The sequence below is a fragment of the Astyanax mexicanus genome, chromosome 1 (assembly GCF_023375975.1).
Source record: "Astyanax mexicanus isolate ESR-SI-001 chromosome 1, AstMex3_surface, whole genome shotgun sequence".
NCBI classification, from domain to species: domain Eukaryota; kingdom Metazoa; phylum Chordata; class Actinopteri; order Characiformes; family Acestrorhamphidae; genus Astyanax; species Astyanax mexicanus.
This window is the reverse complement of record NC_064408.1, coordinates 54865212-54882940: the sequence shown is the minus strand read 5'-3', so window position 1 is coordinate 54882940 and position 17729 is coordinate 54865212. Positions and strand designations below refer to the sequence as shown.

Genomic DNA, 17729 nt, shown 5'->3' with positions numbered 1-17729 from the left:
CATTTCTCTACCCTTCCTCCATATTCTCCCCATTTTTTGCATGTGGCATTAAAATTCATTCAAAAGCTGGTTTGTCCTGTTTGCACCAGTAATCTGATCTAGTTGGCAGTTGCAGCATGAGTAAACTGTTTTAGTGGTAAAATATTATCCCTGAAAATATTTTAGCAATAACATAATTATATTCCCAGCTGCACTGTAACAGTATTATCACCAGAAAAAAAGCATTTATTAAAATGTAGCATCAACTACAACAACCATTCTTTGCTAAATCTAGGTCAATACTTAGTTCCCTGTCCTGAAGCATTATCTAAATGACTAGCAGCAGGAATGCCATTGTCATATCCCATAGCTGCTTGAGTGGCATGGGGACGTGTGCAATACTACAGGACTCCACACATTTTCACGCTTTTTTAAACAAAAGCACCATAGTAAAGAGAGAGGGGGGAAAACTAAGCTTTTTGTGTAAGTCTGTTCCTCCTCCCTCCTCTCTTTGCTGGTGCTGTGGAGGCACTAAGCAGGATTAGAGATGATTGGAGTGTTTTGATGTGAGAGGATTCTGCTGAGGATTCTCAATCTCTACCACTCCAGGGAGAGACAGATAGACAGGGGGAATAAAGATCATGGGAGAGAGTACTCCAACATTAAATACAGCATAACAGTTGGTCTTTTTTTGACTGCTGGTGTTGGATGGAAATTCAATATTCGTATTTAATATCACAATATTGCCCAAAAATATAATGGTGTCAGGTTTTATCAGAAGTTAATGACATCACACTCATTGGTATGCTATGCTTAAAGTATGCAAATGTTGTTAGTTCAGCATCTGTTATTCAGTCAGAAGGAGGGACCTATGGTATTTCTCTTTCATGCATTGTGGGTGCAGACACCTGAAGGAGCTGCCCCTCACTGTTAGAGAGTGCTGCATGGGGTGGGACAGGTTCTCCTGCATGTAGTCCTCATTTAGTCCTCATTCTCCCACTATCTCCACTGGATCAAGATGTCGCTCTGGGACAGAGTTGGACTTGAAATTCTTGTTAACCGGCATTTACCCACTTCGGGTTCCTCACTACCCGGCAGTTATGCTTCTAGTGGCGAATCTATCTCCTCAGCTCCTCTTTTTCATTTGATCTAAAAGCCCTATTTTTGCCCTTAAGGAGAGCAAGTCTCAAGAACTTACTTAGCTGCGAAGAAACAGAAGTTAACATAGTCTGTTGTACAGTGTGTTGCGGGCTCATTGGTTTAATACCTGGTGCTAATTGAGATGTTGAAATATTTTTAATTGGGCACCAGTTATTAAATGAATTTAATTAGATTAATTAATACATTAATTAATCAATTAATTAATAACACAAGACATCTCAGGGTGTGGCTTCTACAGGTGACAGGAATTCTCATAACCAAGTTATCCAGAAAACACACTGAAATTACAGGTTTAGTAATATAAAAGTATTTTATTAAATCACACAGATAAGAGTAAATAATTTATTAAAATGTCATAAATGTAGCCATTAGATATCAAATCATAGTGTATAATGATAAATGAGAAATAAAAGAACAAACACGCTATAATACTGGTATGAAAGGAATAAAGATTAATAGAACTATTATGTGAAGATTTCTAAAAAATGTCATTTTAAGTCTATGAAGCCGTTTTTTATTTCCAACCAAGCAACTCAAAATGAGTTGTCTATACTAAAGGAGATCTACGAAGGATTCGACCAAACCATGACCAACAGAACCATTGCCGAAAGAGTAAACCCAGCTCTGCCTTACTCTGAGGTGTTGAAGTGGGCCTTGGTGACGTCCGTCTGGAGTGTGGTCGTCTGTGTCTTCACCCCGAGAAAGGATCGCGTGAGCCTGTCTGCAGGATGGTTTGACTTCCTGTGTCAGCACGGAGCCCCGTTAGAACCCGTTAGAATCCCTTCACGGACCGTAGGCTTCTGGTTGGATCTGGCGGATCTCTATTCAGCTGTACTTAGCTAAACTTGGTTGGCATAATGCTTGGCTTTGTAGATTGTAAAATAACCTTAGATATTTATCTAGGATAGCTAGTATTAATATACTTGAAGATGATTAAATGAGTTGTACTAAGAATGCTAAACTAAGCTGACTAAACTAACCTAGTCTAAAAACTAAACTCCAAAACTCCTCTCTGTCTATCCTTCCTCCATCTCTGGGATCCCTAAACTCCTAACTGCTACTTCTCACTCCTGAGGCAGAGCTAGACTGGAAATCGAGCATACTCAGGGGTCGATGCTGTTGTATTTCTTTTCTTCCTTTAATTTCCATCTCAGAGGCCAGCCCACAATTTAGAGGTAGAAAATGGCCCATTGGTTTATGATCAATATAGACCATGGACTGAATCAATCAGGATAAAGTATGAAAGCCCCACCCTTTCCCTGTGCTGTCCCCTGTAACTTGTGCTAATTTAAAGTGTTGAATGAGGGTGTTAAAGGAGTGGACATGCAGAAACCAAAGTGTGTAGAAGTTGAGTGCAGAGGGATTGAGGAATGGCACTGTAACGGTGCTGCAAATCTGCTAAAATCAGTAGTTAGCCATGTCTCTATAAACAGCATGCTGCTACATATACAAATACATATACAGTTCTCACTGGTGTTGGGTCAGTGCCATGAACTCAACCATCTAATTTGGAAGCGAACCTTTATTCCTCATGATGATAGAAATTGTAGCATCTTCTTGCACAGCAATGAGCCCCTGCACAACTTCACTCCAGCAGCGCTGGTAGTAAATTATTTTGTCAGCAGGTCTGTAAAAAATGCATTAGAACTAAGTGCATTTTTAAGTGAAAGCAAATCGTCGAGTTCTGTCCTAAAATCAATTATATCATCTATTTTGCAAAACAAACATTTTTGACAAATTATTAAGTAAAAGAAAATATGTTTGAATGATTAAACAATAATTGCTGATTAATAAAAGTACAAGTTCATTTTAATGGCATGTTTGTGTTCATTTGCATGGTCTATAAGTGTGAGTACAGGTACTGCACTATTTTAAGGTGTCCTGTATTAATTATATACATATCAAGTTAGAAGGAAACAGGGAAGCTTCTACTCTTACCCAAAGAAAAGCTACAGTGTCTGTGCTGCTGTTTCCAGTGTTCATGTTAGTCATGCACCATGCTTAATGTGTGCTGCCAAGGGGGAAATTACTCCCTGACCTGAATTATCCTAAACCCTGCCTCCCTCTGCTGCTCAAACAATGCAGCAGTGGGTAGAGAAATACGCTGCCTTATCTTATCTCTTCTGTTATCCCTACCTTATCTCTTCTGTAGTTTGCTTTCAACGCTTCTTCTTAAGGACTAGCTTTATTTTTCCATCTGTGTTCATGTTTTGCTCTCTGTTGATTCCTCTTGTTTTAGTTTTGGTGTGGTGGGTTGGAGGCAGTAAACCCCAATCCTTCAGAGAGAAAGCTATTAAGGGAGAAAGCTACCACCTAAAATAGGAGAACAGGAACTCATGTATCATTATTCTTGTGTTTCTGCATTAGGCAGCTTCCATATATCCCTGTCAAATGTTACACTAAAGAACAGGGGCTACCCTGGAAGTGGAGTGATCTGCCCACATCCTTAACAAGACTTTTGAGGAGCCTGTTCAAAAGCTTTCTCTGGAATAGTTCTTTTTTAATGCATGCATAAGTAAAAATATGAGTTTGGTGGGAGTTTTTTTTTTGTTTTTTTGGTAATAGTACAGTATTTTCTTTAATCTGTGGATGCACTAAAAAATAAATGTCACAAATGTGTCTATATCTTTAATGTTAATTTACAATGCCTAAGAATTTATTGAAGAAATGAGAAATTAATTATGTGACTTATAATAACAGTATGAAATTTAACTAAGACTATGAACTATGAAATCTAGTCCCCTGCCAAATCTGGAAAGACAGAAAATACAAAAAAAGTTGTTAGTTTAGTGTGGGTAGCAGATTTATTTAATACCTTAGACCCAATAAGTGTTTTATTTTAAACTGTGTACTTCTGTGTCTGTAATCTCAGGTGTGACTGACCAATAACATTACATGTGTCAGCACACAGGCCAATCACAGTTGTTATGAAGAAACACCATGGGCCCTATTTGAGAGATTTATAGCACACCAGTCAATTATGGATCGCACAGCTGGATTTAGGGGCGTGTCGGTGTGTCTTTGGTATCGTGAGGGTGCAAAAAATACTCTTTGTGCAGCTCGAAATGCGTAAAAAGCATGTACTAATTCTCCCAATTAATCACGGGTGTGTTTTGGCCATTGACATAAACCAATCAGTGTGCCAGTTCCCATTCCCTTTAGGAGGCAGGTGCGTTTTGACTTTGCGCTCTGTTCTAATCTTAACAGTGTGGCACTTTGTGCTTCTCAGCAGAGAATACTGACCTGTGTGTTCAGACTGTGAAGGGACACCAGCAGCTTATTTAAGGGAACAACAATGTTATTTTATTTTTTATTTGGTGTATTGTTGAACTAAAAGTGGGGTTTGAGCTTTGCAGCACGTCTATGTGTGTGTGTTAAACAAGCGAGGGTGTACTCGGGCTGGACGCACCTATAGGAATAAACTCTAACGACTGTTTTCTAAGTTCGTTTCAGTCAGTGGAGCCAGAAATGTACCTGAACACACCTCACTTTCCAGGTTCAGCGCTATGACAATACACTTTAAAAACTTATGAATAGGAATGAGTGAGTGACTTAGAGTGACTGTTCTTCATGAATATTTATATTTTATTTTAGGGCTGCCCCTGAAGAAACAGTTGATTTGGCAGTTTAGTTCTATAGATTGTAGGACCAAGATCAGAAAATCTGGACCTATTAAACTAATTACGACTTTAAATGAACAGCTACTTATATCTTTCTTAGGGTTACAAGCTCCATTTTAAGCCACTAAAATGTAATTATTCATATTTTACATAAGTAAAGTATTTAAAACACATTTACAAATCTACAGGTTTGGTCAATCAGATTTGTCCGCACTGTTAAGTGTAAGTGATCTGATTGTATCTGACTTATCTTTGGCACTAGGGTTGCTAACTTTAACAAATGAAAATAGACATATTCACTCTGCTGGTGGTTATTTATAAGCTCCCCCTCTGTATTTCTGAAGTTGCCTCTGTTTAGCAGCGACTGAGTTCTGAGACCATATTTAATCTTGTGCCCTGCCCTTCTTCTCCGTGCCTCAGTCAGGCATATTCTAGCAACGCTGCTGTGCTTCTTCACAAATCTACTGCAAATCTATTGCAATTTTTAAACCACCTCCAATTGTGGTTTAGATCTGATTTGCAAAAATTTGTATCTATGATCTATTGAAACTGTCAGACGTTGCAGGTCATATGTCAGACGTTTTAAACATTATGGCAGCTGTTTGTGGCTATGTCTAATTCTAAACTATAATGTTTTTCTTTGCCTGCAGCACGGGAGGAGAACATAGCAACATTTCGAGGTTCTGAGTATTTCTGCTATGACCTGTCGCAGAACCCCATTCAGAGCAGCAGTGATGAGATCACGCTTTCCTTCAAGACCTGGCAGCGTAATGGACTCCTCCTCCATACAGGAAAATCAGCTGACTACGTAAACTTAGCACTAAAGGATGGAGCTGTTTCACTGGTCATTAACCTGGGCTCAGGAGCCTTCGAGGCAATCGTTGAGCCTGTCAGTGGAAAGTTTAATGACAATGCCTGGCATGACATCAAAGTGACACGCAATTTAAGACAGGTAACCATGCAATTACTCTTCATCCAGGGTTTTACAGTTTATAAATAAACTGTTCTTATTTGACCAACTGGGTAAAGCTATTGAATTTGATTTATATTTTATAAAGTAATTCTAAAAGAGGTTACAGGCTTTGACCCTGTGGAAAGGCACATGTTTGAGACTTGGTTTTCCTAAAGCACAACTAGGCATTTTATATTTAAGTGTAAACATTAATCATACAGCAGATCCAGAGCAATAATGAATTGCACACCGAGGAAGCAAATCACTACTGTGCAGCAATATTGTTCTGGTTTAGTAAACCATTAATTAGGTTTAAATGTTAGTATATATTAGGTAATCCCATTATGTATATTGATTTTGATGAAATCTGATCAACTTGGCAGTCATTTCCGATAATCAATGCAAGTATTAAAACAGTAAAAGAAAATGTGTAGAAATACTATGCATTATTTAGACAGATATGTCTATGATAATGTTATATTGATTATAGTGGACTAGGATGATTGCTTTATTCTGCTCGCTATAGGTCTATTTACAAGACTTCAGTTTTACAATGGGGAAATTATATTAAATGTAATTATTTTTTACTTGTCCTGTCAGACACTCTCACAAACTCTCTTTTCTATAACTTTTCTTTTTTTAAGCCTAGGCTGATCTGCAGCACTTAATAATTGTATTTAGTAGCTCCTTGTTTTCTCACCAAATGTACATTTACTCATCTCCAGGAAATAAGAATGTCATACGAGTAGCCCAAATATACACACTCTGACAAAATTGTTGGTATACTTTCGTCAGGGAGGAAAAAACAGCAATGGTTTAAAACCTGGAATGAAATAAAGTAATAATACATACATATTTACTTGAAAACACTACAACTCATAAAATGTCTTGGACACAAATTATGATACAGAAAGTTAAAGAGACAATTTTCTTAGGAGATTAAAAAAAATATATATATAGGCAAAGGTTAAGGCTATGAAAGCATTTCCAAGCAGCTTGATGTTCCTGTTACTGTCGTTAACATTTTTTTCAGAAGATTTAGATCTATAGTACTGTAGCCAGCCTCCCTGGATGAGCTGCAGGAAGAAATGTAATGATAAATTGAAGAGACAAATGATATGAATGCTAACCAAAGAGCCCAGGACAACAGGTGAACAAGGTCATTTTATCAGTGTCTCAGTCGCAGGTCATGGGTCCTACAACAGGATAATGATCCAAAACTCGCAGCTAAACATTCAGGAATGGGTAAGAACAACATGTTAGACTATTCTGAAGTGGCCTTCTATGAGCCCTGATCTAAACCCTACTGAGCATCTGTGGTACTCTTTAAGACAGCTGGAGCAGTTTGCTCATGAGGAGTGGACCAAAACACGCGTAGATCACTTGATTTTTATTCTGTTGAAACACAATTCAGAATAAAAAGAAAACATCTTGCACTACCCAACAGTTGAACTGAGCTGATTAAACTGAAGAACTCCCAGTTCTTTGTCCTTTCCCTTTCTTTATTTTTCTCTTTCTCTCCTTTTTTTCTTTCTTTCCTTTGGACAGCATAACTTTTTAGACTAACATGGACCATTCATGGTATCATTTTTAGTACTAACCATTGTCTAACAAAGCAGATGTACTAACACCCTAAATCATCATTTTTTAATTCTTCTCTTTTAATTTCTTCCATTTATTAACAACGTTCTGTTCACTTATTGTTTTAATTTCCTGTCTCCCCCTTTTCCTCAAAGCATTCAGGCATTGGACACGCTATGGTAAACAAACTCCATTGTCTGGTAGATATCATTTTATTGTCCATTTTTGGGTTTGCCGTGTGTCCTCTTCCCTTTTTCTTTTAATCATTGTGACCCTCTTCAAAAAAAAAGAGAGAAAATGGGTTTGTATTACCAGGACTTCACTTTTGAACTTTTCCTCTCATATCCTGTTTTACCTTATCTTATGATATTCATCTTTTTACTGGGCTGAACACATTTGATTATATGATTTTATACACCTCTTTGCTTACTTTGAAACAAAAGTAGATGTGCAGGGGCTTGTTTTTGTTTTCCTGTCACCAAGTCTCCACATTTTTGTGAGGATCATCAGCAATAACTGACAGAGGCTTTCCAAACACAAATGCGACGAGTATTTTGCATTGGAGGAGTTATTTGCTGAAAGGAAAAGACGAATAAGAAACAGAAATCCTAAAGTTGGGAGCTCTGGCAGTTGATTAAATTATACTGCATATGACATGCTCACATACAAACATCTCATTTACATCCTTGTGGAACATCAATTCATGATCACACCCGCTAACACTTAATCACTCCACTTTCCCCTCATCTGTAAATGCCTTGTGCATGTTATAATTGTGTGTGCATGTTTATCATTTCTCTCCTTTAGCACAGCCTTGCTTTATTTGTGCATGGCTTTAAACATTTGGCTTTTTCCCTTGCACCCACCTACATCCATGTTTATTAATTTATTTTTGATTAAAATTAAAGTAAATTAATGAGATTTTCAATTTGCAGTGCATATGTGTGTGTGTGTGTGTTACTGTATGTGTGAGAGAATGATAGTACCCTAAAACTTAAATAAGTACACAGACCTTGTCCTTGGTTTTATCATTTACTAACCCAGTAATTCTCCAAACCTGATTAATTTTCTTACCTTCATCAATGATAAAGGAAATATTCTTTGGCAGTATTTTCTTTACCAGTCCTGTAAACATATGATGAGCAATCCTGAAAGAAAAAACAAAAAACAAAACAAAATGCTGCCTATGTCAAATCCAAAAAATCAGAGGTTTTGAGGTCAGAGAATGACAAATAAAAAATACATCGCTTATGTGGCTTAAATTCTGGGTTCAGTGATATGCTAACTATTTGGTTTCTCATATTATTATTATAAAATAGGTGACCATCTCGGTAGATGGTATCTTGACCACCACTGGCTATACCCAAGAGGACTATACCATGCTGGGCTCTGATGACTTTTTCTATGTGGGGGGCAGTCCCAGCACCGCTGACCTTCCTGGATCTCCTGTCAGCAATAACTTCATGGGTTGCTTGAAAGAGGTGAGTCTGTTGCATCCTTTGACTTTATGTTCACATTTTCAGCAGTCATTACACACCACCCATGAGGAATTAAAACACTAACTTTTAAAACCAAAGGTGCCAGAAACTTTGCATTTGCATAGAAAAATCTAATTTGCTTGATGAAAAACATTTTATCCCTTTAATCAAACACTGGATGATCCTTCAAAACAGTAGGTTTTATTTACCCTCTGAATCAACATTTATGGAATCCAATAGCAACCACTAGTAGACACACAGAAGTCCTGTTTATAAATATTTAGATTAGTTTGCTGATCTTATAGCTACTGTATTTTAACATACCATACCATACCTATCCATCCCCATGTTGTAAAGGTGAAATCTGGTGTGAAATGTACTTGGGGTGTAGTAAACCTGATAACAAGTACACATTTTTGGTCGAATAGCCCACCTCTGTTTTCCCCCGGCATTCTGAAAAAAACAGCGCTTTTAGCAGATGCTCCCAACAGGCTAACAGTGCTAGCAAACAAATGGCTAATTTTACACCATTAACAAGTAGCCCCACACTTCATTGGTAGAATTCTGAGGGCCACGAAATTTAAAACAAGGCACTGAGAACACTGAGAAAGTGCACAGGTAAGCAGCTATAGGTAGAGGGAGGTTTTGCTGCTCCCTCATACGTATAAGAAGAAGATTTTGTACACTTTGTACAGTGTGAGACCTCAATAGCTCACATATGTTGGGTTTACATTGGCCCTTTGTTTGGAGCTCAAGTGGGCTTAATATGGGTCCAATATGGGCACAGACTGGGACCTTCATTGACATTCTGTGCCAACAATACATGAACCCTTTAAAGGTAGCCTGTATTTGTATCTCATTTCGTCAATTTTCCCACAGTCTCCACATGAAAGTTACCTCTACACATAGCATGATTTGCAGTCTAAACATCTAACTAAACAGCTTTAGAAGTCACCAGGTCACTGCTGAGCTGCTAATGCACATATTCTAATCAGTGTAGTCTTTCAGCAGGTCAGCACTAGACTGGCCAAATGCATTTAAATGTACGTTATATAATTTCTACTGCAGAAAATGGGGCATCTTGTAGGCTAGGCTAAAAAGCTAGCTATGGTCATGGCTAGTTAGATTGTAGCAGTCTCAAACCAAAACAAACTAGATTTTACACTCAATAGTAACACCAGCTAGAAAGAGCAAAGTGTTAACTGGCTAGTTTCTTCAGGTAAGGTACATTTAGTCATACACTATCTAAATTAAGTGATGAAAGCTATTAGTTTATATATCAGAAATGTTATTTCACCTTATTTCAAAGATAAATAGCGACTTGTTCACTCAGATGGCCATGCAGCTAGTTAGCTAGCTATAGATATGTTGTTTGTCAGATTATGGTAATTAAACACATTAAGTCCCATGTAATATTAAATTTTTTTTTTTTTTTTTTTTAAAGTAAATGTTTCACTAGCTTACAAAGAAATCATATGATTCTGATCATCTTAAACACTACTAAACAGTCCAAGTTAGTGCTGGGCAATAAAGGGATATCGATAGTTATTGAGGAAAATATATATCGCGATAACTATGATAAGCCGGACGATAGGATTCGATAAACTTTATTTTCTATTTCCCGTTAAAGTAGCGCTGCGAACAGGCGCAGCACGCGATCAGGCAGCGCGCTGAACTGCCTGCGCGGCCACTCATCCCCTCCTCCCATCCCCAGCACCTCACTCTGAACCTCACACAGCTGATCTACACAGCGGCTGCTTCTCTCCCATTTACTGGATAAACATCATTTATATGATAAGTTTAGCTGAGCTACCATGGAAAACTCAATTCTAAATATGAGGCATGGAGTCTCTTCATCAAGATATTTAGAGAGGTGAGCTTGTTCAGATTTCTGAAGGCAGGTAACGCTGCTCTGTTTGTTAGGTTAGGTTAGCTTGTCTGAGTTCAGAGTTAGCGATGTTTAAGGTGTAAAAGAGGATCTGTGCAATCTGTCATCATTAGCTAAGGTGCCTTCACTGCTTTTTACATTCTAATAAACTAATGGTTAACGCATGTTTGCTGTGTTAATCCACTTTCCGTGTAAATTAAGGTTAACTTCAGCACGAGTGATGGGTTAGTATATAAACACACAGAAAATAAGCACTTTCTGCTTTTTTCCTAACTCTCACTGTTTCTGTTCCCTGAAGGCAGAATTCTCCTCTGTCTCTGTTTATACAGTGATTACTTTGTGTTTTTAGTTTTTAACAGATAGAGAGTCTGTTATGCTGGATATTTTACTAAATACAGAAGATTATATAATCTGTGTGTCTGTATTTTAACAGAGCTAAACATTGCTGTTACTGAACTGGATGAGTTTTAAATACACTTGTTAAGTAATGTAAGTCTAGTCTACTGAAAGCCAGTAATGTTAGTATAAATCTGTAATGCAGTAGAAGTGAATCATTTCAGAAACTTGACTTTATTCCTCCCACCTCCATCACAGGTCACTTGCTTTAAAATATTTAAATGTAGCATAATTTAAATGCAATTAAAATTTTTATTTTAATGACCATTAGCAATAAATAATCTCAAAATAACAACAAATATAAAAATAGAAAAACAGTAAAACGTATGTAATACATACTTTTTATATGACCAAAATTTATTAGACTAAAACTAGACTAAAATGTGACTAAAACTAATAATATTTGATAGACTAAAATGTAACTAAAACTAATATACATTTTAGTGAAAAGACTAAGACTGAAATCAAAACTGTAAACTAAACTAAAACTGTATCAAAATCACCTGTCAAAATGAACATTGATATACTCTTGTATTTTGCTTTATGTAGTTGCTTGCATTCAGGGAAGGGAATAATCATTTGAATAAATATAATTTTATAAAAAAATCCAAGTGCTATTGCAATTTATTTAAACAGAAAAATAATGTAAAGGGTCTGAATTTTTTTTAGTTGATATTTCTTGTCCCCTTGTACTTGTTTTTAGGGCCAAACATGTGGGGAGTGTCCCGGACCTGTGTGGATGTGACACAAGGCTTTTTTTTAATTTAATTTAAAAGCTGTCTGAGCACCTTTTACCCACAGTTGTGAACATCCTAGTGTCTGTCCACAAGGCTCTGAGCCTGCTAGTGAGCTTGGTCATAACTCCCTTATTCAGTCACTTATAAGTAAAAGGAAACCTTTAAGTGTAACAGAAAGTGATTTGATTTTTGATAAGATTTTTTTACATATCGCCCAGCCCTAGTCCAAGTTACACTTAAACATAAAAAAATGTCTTAATTTTCCTTGTTCACTACTTTGAGTTGTTGTTTATGAAATACATATAGTGTGAACAAAATTAGTGACAGCAAACTGCATTAACATTTTACCCAACCAAAACCCATCAAATAGCCCACAAGAAACTCTTTCGGCAATTCCTTGTAAAATCCAGATAGTTCCATGTTTGGGCTAGCCAGCTAGGCTTGGCTAATTAAAACCCAACTGTGCTGAATGTTTTTCCATGTGGGAAAAAGACAAACTCATTGGTTATCACATAATAAACCCATCTGAGAAAACCTGTATAAAACCCAGATATGTTAAAGCTTAGTGTCACTGACGGGTCTCCAAAATCATGATTCAACTTGTCAACTTTCAGTGGGCAGCCTGAGAAAAAACATTTTTGATAAAAAAAAATCTGTAGTTTTAAATGAAATTAAATAAACAAAATTAAACACAAGTTTGAGACATAACCTTGTCACTGATATGTTATTTATTTATTTGGTTTTAGGTGGTCTACAAAAACAATGACATTCGTCTGGAGCTGTCTCGACTAGCCCGGATTGCAGACCCCAAAATGAAGTTGCAAGGGGACGTAGTCTTCAAATGTGAAAATGTACCTACTTTGGATCCCATCTCATTTGAGACAGCTGAGTCCTTCCTCAGTCTTCCAAAATGGAATACCAAGCGTGTCGGCTCTATCTCTTTTGACTTCCGTACTTCTGAACCCAGTGGATTGATTCTTTATACTCAGGGCAAGCCTCAAGAAAAATGGGATACCCACAGTCAGAAGAACAATAAGGTGGACTTCTTTGCGGTGGAGCTTTTGGACGGCAGCTTGTTCCTTTTGCTGGATATGGGATCAGGAACAATAAAAGTGAAAGCCACCCATACCAAAGTTAATGATGGGGCCTGGCACCATGTGGATATCCAGCGAGACGGAAGATCAGGTGAGTTTCTGCTTGTGTTTGTGTGAGGAATTCATAAAATTATAACAAATGTTGATATAATTGAATACACAACAGAAGTCATAAGAATGTATTTAGTGAAATATGATTATTATATGGGAAACAGGTGGTGTGGAGCACAGTTGTTTTTCGTCTGTTTGTTAGTGCCTGAGCACCAGAGGTAAAAAAAAAAAAAAAAATTGGTGTGTTTATTATTTGTTAGAGATCTATAGTTTCCATTTATTATTATTAGGGCTGGAGGAACGGAGACGCAGAGCTCTGTTTTTTATGGCTTACTAGCAATGCAATGCAAGTTCAGAATCATAATATAATCATAATCATAATGCAAGTTTGGAATCACAATGCAAGTTAAAACGTGATGCAAACTCAGAAATTCAATGTAAGTATAAAAGCGCAGTGCAAGTTCAGAATTTGTGCAATGCAAGTACTGAAGTGCAATGCAAGTACTGAAGTGCAATGCAAGTTCAGAAGTACAGTGCAAGGTAAGAAATGCAATGCAAGTTAAGAAATGCAATGCAAGTTCAGAAGCTCAATGCAAGTTCAGAAGCTCAATGCAAGTTAAGAAATGCAATGCAAGTTCAGAAGTGCAATGCAAGTTCAGAAGTGCAATGCAAGTTCAGAAGTGCAATGCAAGTTCAGAAGTGCAATGCAAGTTTAGAAGTGCAATGCAAGTTTAGAAGCTCAATGCAAGTTAAGAAATGCAATGCAAGTTCAGAAGTGCAATGCAAGTTCAGAAGTGCAATGCAAGTTCAGAAGTGCAATGCAAGTTCAGAAGTGCAATGCAAGTTCAGAAGTGCAATGCAAGTTTAGAAGTGCAATGCAAGTTTAGAAGTGCAATGCAAGTTTAGAAGTGCAATGCAAGTTTAGAAGTGCAATGCAAGTTCAGAAATGCAATGCAAGTTAAGAAATGCAATGCAAATTAGGAAATGCAATGCAAGTTAAGAAATGCAATGCCAGTTCAGAAGCGCAATGCAAGTTAAGAAATACAATGCAAGTTCAGAAGCGCAATGCAAGTTAAGAAATACAATGCAAGTTCAGAAGTGTAATGCAAGTTCAGAAGTGCAATGCAAGTTAAGGAATACAATGCAAGTTCAGAAAGTCGGTGCAAGTTCAGAAAATGTGTTGCTAGTTCAGTTTCCTTTAATAAATGAAATCTTTTACAAAGTGCTTTTTATATTTGCTCAGGTTGTATTTGTCTGATATTAAAGTCTGTTTCATCTAAAAAATGTAATTATAACAAAAAATGAAAAACAAAATTAATCTGTACAGAAGCAAATACTTTTTTACACCACTGTAAATCAACCCATATTTACCCCAAACAGACCATCAGTGAAAAAACTTACATGGACAGAACACGAGTGGTTCCTCAATTGGCAGAGGAGGTTTGGTTTGAATCCCCACATTCTCAGGACACCTGCACTGTGGAGAGTTTCCTGTTAAGCAACATTAGCACCTGGTTGGGGAACTGTACATTTCTGCTGAGGGAAGTGTGTACAGCCCAGCGCTTTACACAACACTGGCTAACTGTCCTATATGCATCTGTAAATAACAATTTAAGTAACATTTAGATAGTCAGAGTTATATGTCATACCTGTACATTCATCAGAGCAATATTGTATTGTATGTTGTCAGAGCATCAGAGCAATATTGTATGTTCGTAGTGTAAGTTAGGGATGCAATGGTACAGTGTTGCCACGGTTCGGTTCGTATCGCGGTTCTTAAGCCACGGTATCGGTTCGGTTTCGATATGTGGAGTTATGTATCATAACTAAGTTTTGGTAGTTGATCCACGCCCTCACTCCTCCCACTTTCTTCCCTATTTAAACCGTCACTTCCTCTCTACCTGCTCATTGAACAAACCTCGCATGTGGAGTTAGCTCCTGCTCCTTACCTGGTCCACTATGTTTCTGCACCTGTCTGTCTCCTGCGACCAGCTGCTCCCATCCACCCTGACTCCTCCACTGCCACTGCTCTAGGCTGCCTTCCCTGGTAGTGGTTTGATCTTGTCTGATCTTGACTGCTGTGGCTGTTGTCTCCTCCACCTGGTCTGGCAACTCCCGTGCGGTCTCCTCCACCTGGTCTGGCAACTCCCGTGTGGTCTCCTCCACCTGGTCTGGCAACTCCTCTCTGCCACATTTCCAGCGCTGCTGCCAGGCGATGCTGCTGCCGCTGCTAGTCCTCTCTTGCTTCCTTCGCGAGGCCTCCACGCAACCTTGTCGCTACCGCGGCCCGCTCTTCCTGTTTCCCCTTCCAACCTGCGTTTTTTTCCACCCGACCCGCTGGCTAGGTGTGGCTCCGCCTCCCTGCAGCCTCACTGGGCGGTACTCGAGCGTGGCCACTGTGACATTCCTGCTACTGATTTTGGCGCCGCCTGCTGGTCACATGCTGCTAATTTCAGTGTAGAAGGCTGCATGTCGGGAGACCCCCAGCTGCCCGTGATATCCCTGCCGTACTGACGATCCTGTGAATGCTGACCTCGTTTCGGAATTGTAGACAATTATCCAACGTGGTGTCTATCCTTTTTGAGTGCGTGGGTCGCATATGCTCCCTGCTTCCGTCATAATCCTCCTCACCATGATCATAATCATTTTCGCCATCATTATAATTATCTTGCCATCATATTCGTCTTTGCCATCAGCATCTTCACCTTTGTAATCGTTGCCACCATATTTTTGCCACCATCGCTGCTCTGTCTATTATATTGTGCCATTGTCGTCACCACGATCCTTGGCACCCTCATCATCCTCACCTCCATCATCACCATTGCAGTCGTCATCACTTTCACACCCTCATCACCTTCATCCCCTTTGTCGTCATGCCACAATCTCTGCCTTTATCACTATTACCATTGCCTTCATCATCCCTGCCATCACCAGCATGGCCATCTTCACCATCGTCGTCATCGCCACCATGTTTGCATCACCATCTTCACCACCATAGTCATCATCGCCACCATCTCTGCCTGCATCACCTTCATCATCTCTGCCACAGTTGTCATGGCCATCCTCATTGTCGCCGTCTCTGTCTATGTCATCGCCATCATCATCGCTGCGATCTTCTCGCCTTCGTCTTCATCTTCTTCGCCTTCGTCGCCATCGTCTTGGGCATCATCTTGCCCTCACTTTGGCCATCTTCACCACCATCGGCATCATTGCCACCATCTCTGCCTATGTCATCGCCATCATCGCCGCAACTTAATAGCTTTCACTTTCACCGCCCGCATAATCGCCACCATCTGGGACATAATCTCGCCTTTTCATTCCAATCTTTTGTTGCCATCATAACAATCACCCTCACCATACTAACCTTCGTCACCATCGTCGTCACCGCCACCATCGTCTTCGCCTCCTTACCCATCTTCGATACACCAGTCTGTCTGTCCTCCCTGCCCATCCTCCATCATCCCAACGCCAGTCCGTCTGTCCTCCCTGCCCATCCTCCATCATCCCAACGCCAGTCTGTCTGTCCTCCCTGCCCATCCTCCATCATCCCACTGCCAGTCCGTCTGCCCTCCCTGCCCATCCTCCATCCTCCCAACGCCAGTCCGTCTGTCCTCCCTGCCCATCCCCCATCCTCCCAACGCCAGTCCGTCTGTCCTCCCTGCCCATCCTCCTGACACCGGTCCCGAGGCCCACCCTCTCCTTTTTCCCATGCAACCCGTGTTTTCCGCCCAGCCCGCTGGTGGGCTGTGGCTCCGCCTCCTTGCAGTCTCGTAGGGCGTTGCTCGGGCGTGGCCACTCTTTTTCTTTCTCCCATTTCCCATTCTCCCATTGTGTCCTCCCTACTCTTTTTCCATCTCCCGTTGCTGCCATCTTCCCACTCCTTCTTCCCACTCCATCGCCTCCGTCTTCCCACTCAGTCTTTCCACTCCGTCTTCTCACTCCATCGCCCCCATCTTCCCACTCCGTCTTCCCATTCCGTCTTCCCACTCCATCGCCCCGTCTTCCCACTCCGTCTTCCCACTCCCACAGTTTTATTAATGCTATTTTTATTTTATACAAAGCTCTGGCGTGGTAATCACAATATAGCCAAGTAACCAAGTATTTTCATTAACTGAAACTAATAAAAACGGTAATTAAAAGAAAAAAGGTAACTAACTTGAACTGTATTGAGAGTTTATAAAACTAACTAAAAAGAACTGAAATAACTGTTTTTGTGTTTGTTGATTTAATTATAAGTGCTGTTTCCACTCCAGCAGTTTTACAGCGTTTTTTCTGCTCGATAAGCGGAGCCGTTGTCCGATCTGGACTTGCAGCTCTGTGTTTAGCTGTTTTATTAAATAATATTTCTGCGCTCCTTCAGTTTTGCAGTGTTCATTAACATCATTCTGAACATAGTTCGCTCAGGGTGGGTCGGGCTCGGGATCATAATGACAGTTTATGGGTCGAGTTGGGTTGGGCTTGGGCGGAACATGCAATATTATCTAGATCCAACATGCAGTACGTTTTAGACCTTTCTGTTTCAAATCAACAAGGTACTCCTACTCACACTCACACATTGCAGAGCCAATATTAAATAGAAAAAAAGGCACAGGTGAATTCAAATCACAATATTTATTATAAAAAAGAAACATTTATTCTTACCATTAGTCAAAAACAGGCAACTGATATCAGACTGTGCTTTTCACCCTGTTCATCAAAATCAATGCTGAAGCCGAAATGGTCCCAAACAGCGGATGACAATGAAGCGGCGGACAATGAAGGCGCCTCATCTGCTTAGCGTGTGCTGAGTACG

At 39.4% G+C, this 17729-nt stretch overlaps 1 protein-coding gene across 10 annotated transcripts in view; it reads left to right on the top strand.

Moving 5' to 3' along the window:
- The window catches only part of nrxn3b (neurexin 3b), a 123331-nt gene that overhangs the window by 46149 nt on the left and 59453 nt on the right, over positions 1-17729 (top strand). For 8 of the 10 annotated variants that reach the window (XR_007439410.1, XR_007439412.1, XM_049480175.1 and 5 more), the window contains exons 5-8: positions 5411-5712; positions 7449-7472; positions 8613-8774; positions 12539-12977. Coding sequence is in view for 8 of the 10 variants with exons in the window: in XM_049480175.1 (XP_049336132.1) it covers positions 5411-5712; positions 7449-7472; positions 8613-8774; positions 12539-12977 (927 nt within the window). In the remaining 2 variants the exon portion in view is untranslated. The remainder of the gene's footprint in view (positions 1-5410; positions 5713-7448; positions 7473-8612; positions 8775-12538; positions 12978-17729) is intronic. The other 2 variants (XM_049480180.1, XM_049480158.1) reach the window with 1 other exon arrangement.